This window comes from Coloeus monedula, assembly GCF_965178545.1.
Source record: "Coloeus monedula genome assembly, chromosome: 1".
Taxonomy (NCBI): Eukaryota; Metazoa; Chordata; class Aves; order Passeriformes; family Corvidae; genus Coloeus; species Coloeus monedula.
The window spans coordinates 22,977,083-22,994,270 of record NC_138781.1 but is presented as its reverse complement, the minus strand read 5'-3'; the positions used below and the strand labels follow the sequence as shown (position 1 = coordinate 22,994,270).

Here is a 17,188-nt window from a genome sequence, read left to right as displayed (position 1 = left end):
TTGAATAGATTTGTGCAGCCACATGGAGCTCAGTGTTGCAGCAGGTATTTTATCAAGGTTTTTTAAGCAACAGTTTGCAGAAAATGAAGCCAGCCATTCATACTGACATTTGAAGAATGTGCAGGTTCAGGTGTTACAATGTTTCTGAAACAGTGAGGGCATTAATAATGAGCTCCAGTGTGATGGGTATGTCTGATGGATAGGAGTACTCTTCTTGGATGTCTAAATATCCAGCTGATTCCTACACTGAACCTTATCAGAATTCCCAAATCAAATCACTTTTAAAAATCTCTAACCTTATCACTTAAAATCCATTTCAAGCGATACAGTTCGAAGTGTGCCTCCTACAACAAAACACAGCATGATGCTTGGTGTATTCACTCCAAACAGCAGTATTGTGCTGCTACAAAAGAAAAGACTTTTATACTATCCTTCTGAATCATGGGCACTGAACAAGCAAGCAGAATGAAAAATGGAAGTACAGATATATTTTTTTCCTAGAAATGGGGGAAATGTCAGCCTACGTCTGATGGAGAGAAAGCGGCTATAAAAGCAGCCAAGACATTTTAAGTGGGGTCAGTGCAGAATCCCAGGAGTTACACATTCTCATCCAGAGGATGGTAAGATCTGTGGGAAGACTGGCTGAACAGAACCTGTATCCTCCACTGCAGCATAGTCAGCTAACACACCTCACTCAGAGCACTTTGGAAATCTCCAGTGAATTCTTTGCTGAAACATCTACCCATTTTTCTGACTCTTTTTTTTACTTTCCTTGCAAATCCATTAAGAGGAAGGGGTTCGTTGCCCTGACACCATGTGGTACATGCCCAAACATTGAGATCAGAAGTGGGTTTTGAAAGACTACAGAATGTGGAGATGATAAAATTTTCAAAAATTGGAAACTGATTTAACCATTTACTGCTCATTTAGCAGTTGTGGCCTTAACAAGCAGATGGCAGATGGCCTAAGACTTTTCATTTTGCTTATTTAAATGAAGGTGAAAGCTGGTGTATCTCAGCTGGAAGAGGCAGTTTTAGTGAACCCTCTTGTTTGTTTTGACATTGGCACACTTGGTAACTTTGTCCATGACTTCTGAGCTATCAAAAGCACCATGCAGGAGAGATTAGGGAGTAGTCATCTCCTGTCTCCAATTAAACTTTAAGCCATCTGCAGGACAGCTGCAGTGGCAGCTCCTGCTCTTGGCAGCATTTACTTTTGGGCAAAAGGGAACTACTTCCCAGGAGCTGCTTGCTGGAACTGATCCTCTCTACTCACTGGAGAAGGGACCTGAGAGGACTGGGCAGCATTTGGAGAACATACTGCCTACAGCTCCAAAATTAATTGAGGGGGCTTGCACTGAAATAATTAGTGATGAAGTGTGAGTAAATGACAGAAAATTCTCAAAAGATTGGAGCTACTTAACACCTAATGTCATGCTCCACTTTTTTTTCAGAAAAAGAAAATAAAAGCAATCCAGAGGGGGAAATGGATAACTAAATAAATAGGATACACAAATAAAAAGAAAAAATTTGTACAGATATATGACAATGAGCTTCAGTGCCACTAGTAGTCAATAATGAGGGAGAGGAAGGGAAAGACTGGAGTTACAATTTCTTATCCTCCATCCCCAATACATTAAGGTCCACAGAAATGCATGGCCTGAAATATTGATGACATAAAGGCTGAAAAATGATGGGGCATCAGGTACAGGAACAGTAAAATGACAACTTTAACTCTTTAACATGAGCAACTCTGCTGTTACAAAGTGCTTTGGACATAAATTTAAAAGATCTCACTAAAACAGAAGAAAGGGAGATGTTACACCAATGAAACACAGACAATCAACTACACAAGTTAGCAGAGAGAAAAATCAACCTCTCAGCACTGTAGGCACAGCTGATCTCTTGGACTATGTGTGGAATGCAGATGAGCAGCCCAATGTTATCATTAACGTAGTTAAAGGCCACAAAACCAACAAAATCATGAGAACATTAGCAAGAATAAGATAATATAAAGGAGAAGTGGTAGGAAGCTGCACCAAAAGTACATTTTACTGAAAGTAAATGAAGTCCAATGAAGAGATGACTTTAGTAACAAACAGTTGTTTCACCACCCTCAGTTTTCAGCTACATTCGCTGGTCTGAATTTTTTTAATGGAATAGGGTATTGCAGAGTTTTCATGAAAAGACCAATTAAACAAACAAAAGGTGATTTTTCCTGGCTACAGTTTGAACTACTTAGAACTGCTGAGCAGCTGATAAAGTGATATGATGCAGTGAGGTCAGCAGGACTTCATCCCTACCCCTCCCTTTCCAAGAGGAAGGAGCAATACTAACACACTCTAGTAAGCTGGCTCAGCAGCATAACAATGTCATTAACCAAATATGTCAATCTTCAGACCAGAGCAGATTATACCAAAATGCACAGGATCTCCAAAATCCAAATTATTAAGGTCTCTTTGTAAGTAATTAGGGCAATATGTTTTATGGATCCACACCAAGATGGCACATGAAGGATACTTAAAAGATTGATAAAATCCTTGGCTGCTTTCCCTCCGATTTTCATGAAGGGCCAGTTCAGTGATACAAAATTTATGTACTTTTGTTTCTCTTATAAGAAAAGTACAATTACCAGCTATTGTAAAACAATCACATTCAGGATACACAGATTAAAAATGCAAATATAATATGTTCTAAGATGAAAATGAGTTATAATTCAAATAACACAGTTTTGAAAAAGAGACGTAAATTTAGAATATTTTAAAATATTTGTGAAAGGAAGTAAGCAGGCATTATTCTAAAATAATACATCTTTCTTTATGATGTAATAAAGTTTAATCCAGTTGAAAGCTTACAAAGTCAACTGATTTCTCACCTATCAAAAGATACAGAAATCTAGCTGTAATCTTCCAGTGTTTTTAGTAGATGCTAAAAATTTTCTTTGATTTGTCCTCATCAGGGTTATCATATTTATGTGAGAACATACCTACTGCACCATACTACATTCTCTGTTAAGAATTTAGCTTATGCCATTCTGCTCCATCACTGACAGGTTTGAGAGTTTGCGCCACAGCTATTTGGGTCCTATTCTTCCCTGAAAAAGCACTGTGAAGAATTCTCACTATGGTCTCACAAAATATATTATTAGCTTTCTGTGATGTACTTGGAAACAGACCTCAGCTGCCAGAAATACTGCTACACAGTGATATACATGCACACTCCAAAGACAAACAGCTAACACAGGACATTTTTCTTCCTGCAACTGACAGCTGGAGAATCCTGTTCTGCTTTAGCCTCCAAGTCACTTTAAATGGAGGGCTCAGAAGACTGGGGAAGGAAGAACCAAAGCACAAGAATAAAACATAATACTGCATACCTCAGAACCTTTTCTGTTTGTTTAACATTCAGACACTTAAGAATACCTACTGCATTAAGATTCTAGTCAGGTAATTCTCCTACTCTCAATATCTTATGAGGCTTTTTTTTTTTACATTTTCTTATGTGCCAGAATACATTTCATTTCTATAGCCCTTTTTTTTCCCTTTTCCTACTTATCAATACTGATTTTGTCAGCAGGATTTTCTTTTCTCCATGCAAGTCTCATAAGAAATGGCACCACACAAATAGTGGGCACACAGAAATTGTGAGAGACAGCATTGTTACATGTATAATTAAAACTTAACTGAGGTTATACAAAATTTTCAACATATGAAAATTTTATGGCTACGTTATTCAACCATAGCCATTTAATGAACTAGAAAAGCAGCTGTCCTTTTCAAGGTGTATTAATGTTTGCCCCTTGAACACTTGAAGACTCTTGAAATCACTAAGCTTATATCAAAATTTACATTTAGCTTATAGAAAGACAATGAGGATCAGCAGCTTGTGTAAATGATGGTTGAACACAATCTTATGGCAAGTGCTCAGCACCTTGCTAAACTAATACCTGGTCTAGGACACTGATTAGGGAAACACTAAAATAGATATTAAAGTCTACCTTTATTCACATTAGGCTTACTGCAAATGGCACCTCAAGCATGGGCTGAAGGGGAAGTTTCCCCCAGACATTATGACAGAAAGAGCCATTTACTTTTATCAGTTCTTAGGAGGGCAGAAGAAATCAGCTATTATTTTTGAAGTCTTTTAAAAAACGTGCAGACAGGAAAGACATATCAATCTTACAATTCTCATAACCCATCTCCAAAGTCATCATCTAAAACAGCCTAACATTGATTTTTAGACATTTTCAACCTTATGGATGTTTTGACTTTTGCTACAGATCATAAACAACAATTTTGGCCATCGAGATGCTATTCAGAAAACTCACTTTTGGCAAGCAATGTGCAATTCAGACATAAGTAAAAGAAGAAAGAGAAAAGATTCAAGTGCAATGAACATTGTTTCTTTACTTATGAAAGAGAAAGCAATGCGACTACTTGATACCTGATCATTTATTATCTTCCCTAGCAAATAAAGCCAGCATACCAGAGTAAGTTGTTTAATGTACCTGTGGTTTTTTATAGTACAATATTATCTTGTAGAAAAAGGTTTTGAATAGCAGATCAACACTTCTGCTCAGAATTGGCTTCAGCTCCATTGGTAATACGCACAAATTGCTTGCAACTGCTTTTCTGTTCAGTGTCACCTGCATGCAAAAATGTTTGCAATTTTAGCTCCGTAACACATGTGGACACAACCTGCACAGAGAGGGATTTTGCATGGCAGAGAAGTATATTTCTATGGTGTAAGGGGCCAAGAAGGAAGGTGCCTGCAAAGATGTGAATCAGTGCACTGATTTACACCAGGTACTGATTTGCACAAGCTGAGGCTCAGCATATCTTTTTTTCAATGTATTGCCTGTAAACACCCTCTCAAAGGCTAGAGGCAAGTCTGGAAAAGAAACAATGCTTCCTTATAATTACAGCCCATTTCTCATTCAGCAACTGAAATATGGCAGAAAGTAAACACTGTGATTCCAAAGAAAACCACAAAGCCATTGTTTTCCACTGAACCATGTCTTAATTTGTTTTCTTTTTCTGATAGCCAATTACTCCTCATGTTTTGCACTACCAAGCTGATAATAAGCCACACTCTTGCAATGCCAGCCCAGCCACGCTCAGGGTTTTGCTCAGAATTAGGAGGCTGGACAGGAACATCTTGCAGGCAGATGACACCTATGTGCATGAGGTTGTGTGACTGGCTGGCCTGAAATCCAGCCAACCCTCAAAACATAAAGATGGGGTTACACATTAATTTACTATTTCCTCTCCATCTCTTCCCTCCTGCTACCAGCTGGTAGTCCCCCTGGCAAGTGTCCATAATACACTGGTGGTTATTTTTATGACTTTAAACATGGATGAACGGGAAGTTGCGTGTCCCAATTTCTAAAAGAAACATTAACAGAGTGTGAGATGCATATTTTTCAAAGCCTCCTTTCCTAACACACATAGGCAATACTCCTCTAGAAATTGTCCTACATTTTTACAAGTTTGCTGTTTTTCAATCCTAGGCCGAGTTTGTTTGCCCAGTACCATATGGGTTTAATACCAAAGGGCATAAGGCAAAGAACAGCACAGACTACAGGCACTCAGACACGGTGAGGATGGGAGCTCTTCATAAAAAGTAAATGCAAATTAGCATAATTTACCTTGTGCCCAGTTATATGGGGTAAAGTCTACTCATGCAGTGATTAGTCTCATGCACAAAACTATATAGTGCAGTCAGAGAGCAAAAATTGAGCTGAAACTCCATAAAAAGAAATTTTAAAAATTACCAGGATCCTTTACAAAGCATGAACACATAGAAGATTTACTTTGTTTTTTTCATTTTAAAGGTTAATTTCTCTCTAACTTGCCTAGTTTAGAATTACTTTCATTTGAAGTTTGGCATAAGACATAAGGCCCAGAGAGAACCCTTGTAAAAGTGGTATCAGTGCAAAACTTGCAGGCAACTACAGTAAAATACTGAATAAGTGCTAACAACTTCAAAGAGAAGACCCACAGGTAGGGAAGCCTGATATTTATGTAATTAATTTTCAGTGGTGCTGAAAAGAAGTGAAATATTTTGCATGTTGTTGTTATAAAGCAGAGGAGAGGTAGATATATTAGCAGGATTGCACTATTCTCATTCTAGTTACATATTGTATAATAGAAGACAGAACTCAGCAGTCATGTTTCTACTAAATTAGTTTCAAAAACTCCCCTCATTTTCCTCATGAAGTCATTGGTGGGAAGCAAAAATAAAGATATGGGATGAAAACACAAACTTTGCCCTCTAAGCAAGAGCTATTCATATTACAACAGATTCATCCAACCAGAAGAATAGATGGCAGCATAAACACCATGCCTACACAAAATAAAATTTCAGCTCACGTTCAGCCTCACAATTACATCTATTCCATCAGAGATGAACAACCTGTGTTTCAGAGCCGAAGTATTTACCGAGTGAAAGAAAAACATATTTTAATTAATGAAACAGGAAAAAAAGACAAATAAATTTGACTAAGTACCTGATCACACAGATTAACTTCAAAATCCAATGGTTTAAAGTACTCCTCCCTTGGGTTTAGCATTGCTAGCTTCCCAAAAGATGCTATTAATACAATGTACTGGTCCCTAAAAGCGCTGAAAAGGTATTATTTCAGGCTTCAGAGGATGTCAGTGACAGGAAGTAAACCTTCAGATACAGAACCACATGGAGACAGCTCTGCAGCTTCACAAACACCTGTTAACATCAGTCATGGAGGAAACACTACTAGCCTGCATGACAAGACACTTCATGCCTGTAGTCATATATAAAAGTATGTGCGCATATATATACCTATATAAAATAATATTGTTAGCCTTTTAAAACTTCAATAACAGAAGCAACACTTCCATACCCACTGAAATTAAGATGTCATTTTTCACAGCTATCTGAAATGGCAAACTCTCATGAGTCTTTGCTGCACAGCTCCAAGCAGAAAGTTGGTGTTTCTGGTGTTGCCCTTTGACAGATCAGGCTGCTGGGCTCAACAAATGCATGTTGCTCTCTTTTAATTACTTTTTAGTACTGTGTATTATGGTACCCAACAGAGCAATAGCATCCAATATCAGAGAAGAGTCCTCAGCTTGTTTGATATGTGTGTCAGGAAAGACAGAAGCTTCTGGCTGCAATTTCCCACTCCTGCTGTGACACACCACCTGCAGTGTGATGCTCTGTGGTGGACATGCTTCCCACAACCACGTTTGCAGAGAGAATGCCCATTTACAGACAAACCAGCATTTAAATGCCATTGTCCTGCCTGTGAAGAGAGCTACAAAGTACCAAGAGAACTCTTTGTACATTATTCCTGCAGTGAAATCTAATTTGCAGTGTAGTTGGCAACAAGGCTAAAGTTCAGGCAATGCACAGATTATTCCCTTATCGGGAAGGCTTCACAGCCTGGGAGGAAAATTCACTTTGATAAATTGTGGCTCTCAGAAAGCTCACGTAAAATAGAAAAGAGAAGTACCTTCCCACTTAAAAAAAACATCCCTGCAGAAGAAAAATTTAGCTAACACAAGAAATTCAACTCTGATCTGTTTTGAATCTGTTAAGAACAGCAAGTATAAAAACACATGCTTATATAAAAATCAGAGCTATAAACAAGGTGCTATCTCCAGTGTGGCATGCACAAGTATACTGCAGGCTGCTCAGTGTAATCGGCTTTAACACTCAACTAATTCATATTGATCATCACCAGATCCAAGGAGCTGTCAATTTTCCATGGTACAGGGCTATCTTGAAGGCATTTGGTGCAGCTTGAACTTCTAGACATAATTAAATTTTATATTTACAATGGCACGTTCTCCTTGATCTGAAAACCTCAAAGTTTGCATACAGAGATATGTATGCTAACAAATGATCAACAGGAATAAACTATTGATAAAGATCTTAGCTACTCCTTATCAGAAGTCAAATGATATTTCCCAATTTTGTGCAGTTTTATTTTGATTCAACAGATTGCTTCACATATTTTTCCTATTCCCATGGTTTTACTGCTCAATGTGCACTTGATCAAAGTTTCATCCTGTCTTGTGCATATATTACAAGACTAAATAGGAATGCTAAGATTACCACTTCATGTCTTCAGTCCATCAGACTGTTGCAACAAAACCCCAAGCTGCTTGGCGCAGAGAATGGCAAAGCAAAACGTTTGCTGGAAATGATGATGACACATCATTAGTTTAATACTTTGAGGCAAGAGACTTGTTAGCTCTTACAGGCTGTAATTACAAAAACCAGCGACAGAGCAAGAGGAAATGGCCTCAAGCTGCGCCCAGGGAGGTTCAGGCTGGACATCAGGAAGAATTTCTTCACTGAAGTGGTTGTCAAGCACTGCAACTGGCTATCCAGGGAGGTGATGGAGTTACCACCCCTGGAAGGGTTCAGGAAGTGACTGGACATGGCATTTAGTGCTATCATTTAGTTGACAAGATGGTATTCACTCAAAGGTTGGACTCAACCCGAATGATTTTAAGATTAAATTCTATGATACTACACTTTTCTCTTTTATTTTCTAGATGCATTTCTATCCAGAAAGTAACCCCAGTTTCAATATGCAGGAAAATGCAGGAGCAAAGATGTAATAGTATGCTGATTAAACCAAAACACTTCTGCATTAAGGCACTTAATTCACTGTTAAACCTCTTAGAAAAAGCAACCTACTTATATGTGTGATTCCCATTTCATTTGGTAAGCACAGTTTTTTTAAAAGAACTTATCAACACTTTTAAGTTTAGGCAGAAAAAAGAATTCATGTTATCAGATTCGAAGTGTGACAATAACAACTTGCAGCTGCTTATTCATCAACATCTGTAAGTGCTGGTCTGATTCTGAGAACAGATCATTTGTATAAACCCTTGCTATTATATTGAGGCCTGTGGTTGTAATAGAACCTGAGTATGCTTATTAAAAACAGCTGCTGTAATAGAAATAGCGAATCAGTGTATATTACCATTTAAACACCCACAAATTGAATCAATAGAAGTCAGGAGAGACAAGCTTAAAGAGAAAAGTCCTTAAACAAAACTGAAAGATCAACCACTGTTCTTAATCTACTAAAAACAATCACTTAATTAAGCTGTTATGAAACATAAATAAACATCATTCATAATGAGGAAGAAACATATGCGTTTGTGTGTTGCATCTATTTTTGCTATGTAGATATGTGAAGAAAGCAAGCAGTAGAGATACACAAAAACATTTAGAGAATGTCTCTGACTTCAGCTTGATAATCACTGAAACAATGTACATAAAATGTGTTTTAATTTAATTTACATAATAGTGGGGAGTAAACAACAGGAAATCAAACAGCCATTTAAGATTTTTAAATTGTTATTCATGTTCAATTTTATTCACTTTTCTTGGCTACTATTTCTTAAGATTTTTCCACTTTCCTATTACAATGTAACCAATTCCCCAAAAGCTGCAACCTGGCTCCTTACACACTAAGGACATGTAGCTATGACTAGTAACAACAGCAACAGATATTACACAGATTAATATTCCTTTTTGTTGCAAGTTGTGTACAAGGTGTGAACAAAAGGATTACTGAATTAGCATGAAGGTGGACTGCACCTTGCAGCATTTTCAGAAGACAACCCTCTGTTATAAGAAAACTTTCACTGGTGGATATTGAAAACATGAAGGGTGGGAACTCTTTCTGGACAAGTCTTTCATTGGTTGATCTGTTTCTTTCACAGCTGTGTAAGTGCTCACTGTGTGGGAGTAAATCATATTAGTTATCTGGTAAAACAACCTGACTAATTTTGTACTTCAGTGCTATTAACTATCACACTATATATGATTCACTGGAGAATTACTGAATTTAATCCCTCTGTTCAAATACAAAACCAAACAAGAATAATCCTTTGGTTTATAACTTTTAAATAGATAACTTAAAGCCTTAATGATGCTTAGAGTACATTAGGAAGGCACCCACTGAAACTATTTAGCTAATGGGAACTAGACACTTCCTAGAAAGCCTAATTAATTGGGATTTAAAATTAACTCTGATTTGCAATGGACCATAAAACTACCCAGACCAAATTTTATCTATGTATTTGATGGTTTGCAAAAGACCAAATTAAAGAAAGATTATCAATAAATTATCCCTTGTTTTTTCAACACTGTTCTCAGTATTTGCAACTGCAGTTTTAAAACAAAATTTTTAAAAATTGGCAGGCCTCAAAACTCATCCTAGGTTGCATTTATCTTGACATTTTAACACACAAATAGTTGTGAGGATAGAGAAAAAAATAGAAGTATTCAAAAGGTTTACAAAAGGCATACAAAACCAGATTTATATGATATATCTATCACTATCACTTTTTGCACTGTATATCACAATTTCATATGATAAATTGCAAAAAAGGCCCTGCTAAAGGAAACATCTGATTTCTGCTGTTACAAGTGCCCTTAATTTTTACAGCAAAAACAGTCAGTAAGATTTTACTGCAATAAATGAGATGAAGTCCCAAAGAGGAATTTATTCTTTCAAAATTTCATGTTCTATAAATAAGGAGAAAATTTCAAATTAATAAATGAAAAGCATAATAAGTTCAAAAAGCAAAAGCCGGAAACTGGCTCAGAAGTTGCTAGCTTAAAATACACAAGCTGGCAAACAAACAAAGCAATAAGACACATCACAGGAACTACTCAGAACTGCTGCTCCCAGTCTATGCTGCAGAACAGCTATTCTTTCATAGCACAGAATTTTCAGGGTATTAGCCAAAAGGGCAGAATAACAAAATATTTTACAGAAACTTAGTTATATTTATAACCCAATCAAGTAAGGCCTTGTTTTAGAGAGATTTTTTTTTTTATGAGTCATTCCTAAAAGCATTTGCTAAATTCCCTGATGTCCCAACAAAAGAGATACAGCACAAGCAAGTCTGAGTAAAGTGAAGAATGTAAATTTTTTAAACATATTATGAAAGACTTTCTTTCTCTCCCCATGGACCAAAAAAGAATACCAAACAAATACTCTGCATTTGAAATATGTGACTTCTTACAAAATAACCTTGGAAAGCAAGGGTATGCTCATGTTTCCCTTCTAAATTTGTGGTCAGAAGCAATCCAGAGATTGACAGGTTAAGGTAAGACACTGCTCCTTCGATACGTTCCCTGATGACCACCCAACAGTAGCAGGGCCAACTCTGGCTCATCTGGGTGAGCAAAACCACTTCCCTGAACAAACCCACTCCACAACAGCACAGCTCCCAGGAGGCATCAGAGCAGATATAAACCTTTATTTGGAGACAAGAAAAGTTGCTCCTGAACCTTTTTAAGGGAACTGCCAAACCCTGAGCACAATGGAAGAAAGAGCAAATGCAAATAAAATCCCAAGCAAACAAAACCCAAAAACCACAATCCTGAGTAGAAGAATATATAAATTATGATTATGTTTGAGACAAATTACCTTTTCTTTCACTCACTTTTTCCCAATGTAGATGTGTCATCAGTGCCTTTGATGAGCAACCCACATGAAGGCCCTAACCAGGCTGCAGAAGCAGTAGTCAAGGACCCCTGTTGAACCTGAGTATAAGCATGATTTCAGATTTCCTATTCTGTTTCTCACCTGACTTTCTAACTTACTTTTCCTTTATATATCTGTATAATAAAAAAATACTTGGCATTAACACTACAGTATCTGCAGAATATTAGTAAGTCCATCCAGAGTTGTCCTCTGCAAAGTGAGGATGACAAACTGGCTGGATTTCCACTGCCTTACATTTGGAAAGCTTTTCCACAATTGCATAAATGTCTCTGTTTTTAAAAAAATACTAGGTGAAAAGAAATAGAAATGGAACATTTTACACAAAATATATCAAGTAAACTCTATCTAGCTTGTGGACTGGGCTTCTGATCCTTGGCTCTATCAGTACTTTAATTCCTAACACAAAGAAATATGTGAACATTTATCCATTGATCCTTTGTTGTCTTACTTCAGCAATAAAGAACTCACCAGAAATATTCTTTCAAGTTGATCTTGAATGTCTTTCATTCCTGGAAAAGCAGCGACCCCTTGAATCATTTCTACAAAGATACAACCCACTCCCCTACAGAAGGAAAAAAATAAAGGCAATGTTAGATTTCTTGCAGACCAAAAAGCCAACAACAATGCTTTTGTATCCTTTACCAGCACTTAAATTTTTTTTTTCTTAATTGATGCCAGGTGGAAGGACAGGCATGTGCATTTGCTAAAATCAGTGTATACAAAAGAACACTTCTCAGCTGTTTGAAGACAAGTGTAGGTAGAGGTAGCAGGAATAAGGTTGGTAGGTGTTGAGACCAGTAAAAGCACAGCTGCTGATTTTTGTGTTAGTGCTTCCCAAGCAGAATTGTCATGCACCCAAATAAACTCTGGGGATGTGGGAATGACAGTGAGCGAGCACCCTTGGGAGAAGCTGAACGGGGACAGAATGATGACATGGAAGCACACTGCATAGCATAGGAGGAGAATCTGGGAGAAGGTGAGTAAAAAGGAAAAGGGCACATGGCTGCTCACAGTCACTGAACTAAGCTACTGCCCAAAAGCTGGTAACTTTGGGAATGTACTTGCTTGGACTTTCTTCTCCCCTCTTCCAGCATAAATGAAAGAAGCCCAAAGCCCATAGCTGCTGACCGCATTCCCCAGAAGCTCTGGCTCAGAGGTCCTGCAATGAGTTGAGAAGCCATGGGCTCCCTCCTCTCCCCACTGTGACAGACACCTCCTTTGCAGCTCCTGTCCTTGGTTTTCCCACAAAACGTACTTCACGTGCATCCCCCTCATCCCACTGAGTTAAGCCAGTGGCAAAAGTACTGGGAAATGAGACTGTAAAAATATCTGGGCCATACTAACTACAGCACAAAGAATGGATTCTCAAAGGTTAAGGAAAGCTTATGTGACTCTATCTCATATTCCAGATAACCTGTAAACTTCCTGCATCTCAAAAGGAAAGCAAATTACAAACTTGGACTGGTATCTTTTTTGGATGAAAACATCTCAAGAGTTGCTTGTTCCCTCAGCAAAAATAATTTTAAGAGAAAACATCCCTCTTGGCTATCAATAGGATGCAGAATCTGATGATATACTTCAACTTCTTCAATTACATTTTTCTGCATACATTTTTCTACAACTTTCATATGCAAACACCCACATATCCCTTACAACCACGTCTGTGTAAGCAACCACACAAAAATGCTCTTCACTCAAAGTAATAGCATGTTCAAATCCCCAAAACATACATCAAAATGAACTAAGAATTTCAACACTAACTACACTACCACCTCCCCCTAAAACTGAGAGTTTTGTTTGTGTGTCAGAAAATCCCAGCAATAACCTCTCATTTAAATTTGTTTTTAGAAGTAAATTATTTGGAATGTAGTAATTACATACCTTTTCATGCTTATGCATCATGATGATGCATTCAGAAAGCAGCATTTAATTTTAGGATATGTGTGCATATATTGGCGAGGAAGCTATTCTAGAATAAAACAACTTAATGAAAACAGGTTGCACATTTTCATTAAGACTGGAGCTGAGTACTCATAGATGCTACTTAACTAAAAGCATCAGTAAATAACCCGTGCTTTACTCATCTCTCAGGCTTTGATAAATACCCAATAATTAAACGATTTTACATTCCAGGACAATGAGGGTTGATAGTCAAATTTTTTGAAGAAGAAAATTAGATATACCTCGCCATTTTCTGGTTCTACAACCCAAAGGATGGCTATATTAAGTAAAGCTTCTTGTTGGCATAGAAAAGTGGAAGAAAACTTTGGAAAGCACAGTTGTGGTCAAATTTTAGAATAAATCAGGTGTTCGTAAAAGAGAGGTTAAAATTTATGTTCCATATGCTTCTGCTGGCTACCAAATGAACTGAATTGATTAAACTGCCATTCATCATTTAGTCTGGTTAGTGCTTCATTAGGCACAGATAGGCACAATATATCTTAGTCAAATACTTATAAACAGTATCAGCATCTCCAGCAAGGAAAAATTCAAGATTTAAGCCAAGAGCCTTTTATTCAAGATGAGCAATAAAACAATTAAACTTAGACTAAAGAAAAGATGATAGCAGTTCTATTCTTGCAACCAGAAAACAGGCATTCGATTAAACCAGCATATCATTTGAGAGCATATACAAATCTGCAGAGAATCTTCATCTAGCTGTTTGAAGTGCTGTAAGGGCAGCAGGAAGATTTTGTCAAATTTTGTATTGATTTAGATTATTTATAAATTTGTCCACTTCCAGTGGTTCTGAGAAAAGCATGAGCAAAAAAATCAAGTAAGAACAGCAGACAACACTGAAGAAAAATTTCCTTCTTGGAAAGAAGAATCCTATTATATCTCTTGGACTCTTGTGCAGCCTAGAATTCCATTTAGTCACAAGAAGAAATAAAACAGTACTGGAGTTAAATAAACACCTAATACAAAAATCAAAAGGGTATGATAATCACTGGGGAGAGAAATATAAGCAGCCTTCAGTATTTGAGCTGGAAGACTGCTGTTCCCTTCAGCCCACTTGAAAATTAAGCTTATGATTGGTTTCAAAGGTTATGGTGTTCAGCACATTGACGAATAAGTCAATAGAAAGAGAAGTTTAAATGAATACTAAAAAAAGGGAGAATAGTAATACAGAAAAAGTATGACGCTGAACTAGGAAATGGATAGGAAATACCCAGAAAGCCATAATAGCACATAAAGGCTTCAAGAGGGCTGGATGGTATTTTAGATGTCATAGTGGTATCAGTGAATCTTAGGATCACAGTAAGTAGAAACCTGAGTCTGTCATAGGATCCCTGCATTGCAAACTGTAACTGTGAACGAGAAAAGAAATAAAGCCTCTACAAGGCCTTGAAATTTTGTCTTGTTTTTGTAGACCTCACAAACTTTTAAACAGTTTAGAGATGGTTTTGAACAAAGCAAAAACTATTTTCATGCCAGAAGAACTGGGTTTTGAAGAAAATAAGAAAATGATGTCATTCTTGGCTACAAGAAAACCCAAGGGACAGGGAAAATGTGATGACTCTGTATTTAAAATTATGCAAAACGAAGGACAAGGAAGAACTGATCAGGATTTTAATGGCTCCCAGAATGATAGGTAGGTCCAAAATAGTGTAACTAGAAATAGCAGAATGCCTTTAGGAAACAGAAATTTTAGGGTGAGTGTTAGGGAAATACAATTAATAACTGTGCTGTACCCCAGCCTCCCAATGGACTTGAAGCACAGTTACAGTCATGTAAAACTAGACAAGCTGAAATACTTCAGAATATTCTTCAGGAAATCGACTTGCATTAGCAGTTGAGTGGATAAGATGATCTCACACATCACTCTCATCTCTAGTTTCTATGATGCAAAGAGTACTTCTTAAAATATGAAATAGAGGCTTTAATGTGCACACACATGCAAGGGTATGTTATTTAGGTAAATTTGTCCACGCTCAGCATACAATGACATTTTCAGGAAGCAGGTATAAATAGTTTTTTGACAAAATAATATTACCTTAATAAATTTCAGTGTATTCAGTTCAGATTTTCCTACTCTCTTTACAGGACTCCTGAGTTTGGACAAATAAGCCAAACGCTGCAATGCTGTTCAGAGACCTTTCCAATGCAATGGTATAGGATAAACTTGCGAAGTAAAAGTGACAGCCATTTAATGCTGAAATGGGTGGTTTACTCTCTGATGACAAAAAGCATGACTAAACCTATTGCTATATTGATGAGACCATACGTGGCCATGCCATCTAATATTGCTCTCCTATTCTCCTGCTTAATTTCCTGGGACTCTGGCTGTCACCATACAGCCTTATACAGAGCAAGAGTTACTAGCACAGCTGAATGGCTTCTCCTGCATTTGAATTGACACAGTCAGTGAGCCTGTAAAAATGAAGTTGAACACCTTGGGAACCTTTTTTTTTTTTTTTTTTTCTGCACAGCTTTTATAATTCAGAAGGGTATTCCCTTAAAATTAACTTGCTTACTGGTGAACTGGTTTTATATGTTCAGCTTAGGGATTCACATCCTGTCTCTGTGTAACAAAGATCCTTATTGCTGCAAGAATCTCCAGCATATCTGTACTTGAATACTGTTAAAAAAAAAAAAAAAAAAGCATAAAAGCTTTCATAAGGCATAATACATAAAAGATCATAAGGGATGATTCTTTCAGTTAATATTATGATTTTTCTTGATGGAGTTGATGGAGTCTTATGAGACTAGAGACACACTCCAGAATGAGGAGCTGCTTCCAAACCAACTTTTAGTTTATACTTAAATCAAGAATATAGAAACTGTATGTTTTGAAGTGTTGAATATTCTGCCTTGAACAGATCTGCTTTGTAGCAGGCTCAGTGCAGGTGATAATATTCAGCATGGCCTTCACAGTGAAAACCTATGCTGGGTCTTCACATAATATTTCTATCTGGTCATTAAGCCTGTTTTCTGTGTGCAGGGTTTGGCTTCAGAGGGGGAAGGCATTTTATGACAAGCAATTGCTTTCAGCAATCCCCCTGGCGAGATTTCTGAAACTCAAAGGAACAACAGAGCTTTCATTCAAGCTTCCCAAACCACACATTGTTTGTAATGTTAAATATATCAGAATTAAAAACCAAACAGACAAACAAACAGAAACACAAACAAAACCCCACAAAACCCACACACATTCCCCTTCAAAATCCCACTGCTTTATTTTCTTATGGATTTGTCACCGATATGTAATACTGGAGCATATTCCATAAAATCTTAGTAATATGCATGCTGTAAGGGCACAGAGATTTTTAGCCTGTCTGATTTATTCAGGGAAAAAAAAGGTCATGTTCCTTTATCATCCTGCTTACGAACACAACTATGAAAACAAATTTTGGGGGAAAGGAATGTAAAGCAAGGGACTTTCTTCTCCTTAGCTGACAAAAATCTGATTTATTTCAACAGGGGCAGACTGCCAGGATACCCACAAATGCTGAAGTTGGTTGGAATTTGTCTTTTGTGACCACTACCCTTTGATATATAAGAAATAACATCTGATGGATGATACAGTCTGATAAAAATACAGTGGCAATAAAGCAAACAGATTGTAGTTCTCACGTGAGAAGTAATGAGTGAATCAAAATTTCCCTTTCATGATGACAAAAACCATTAAAATTTGTGCAGGAAGCATATGCAATGAATGAAAACTAAT

At 37.2% G+C, this 17,188-nt stretch overlaps 1 protein-coding gene across 1 annotated transcript in view; it reads right to left on the bottom strand.

Moving 5' to 3' along the window:
* The window catches only part of CDK14 (cyclin dependent kinase 14), a gene marked incomplete at its 5' end in the record, with an annotated part of 318,948 nt that overhangs the window by 109,489 nt on the left and 192,271 nt on the right, over window positions 1-17,188 (bottom strand). Inside the window, one exon of the mRNA XM_082290375.1 lies at window positions 11,989-12,082. Within this exon, the coding sequence (XP_082146501.1) occupies window positions 11,989-12,082 (94 nt within the window). The remainder of the gene's footprint in view (window positions 1-11,988; window positions 12,083-17,188) is intronic.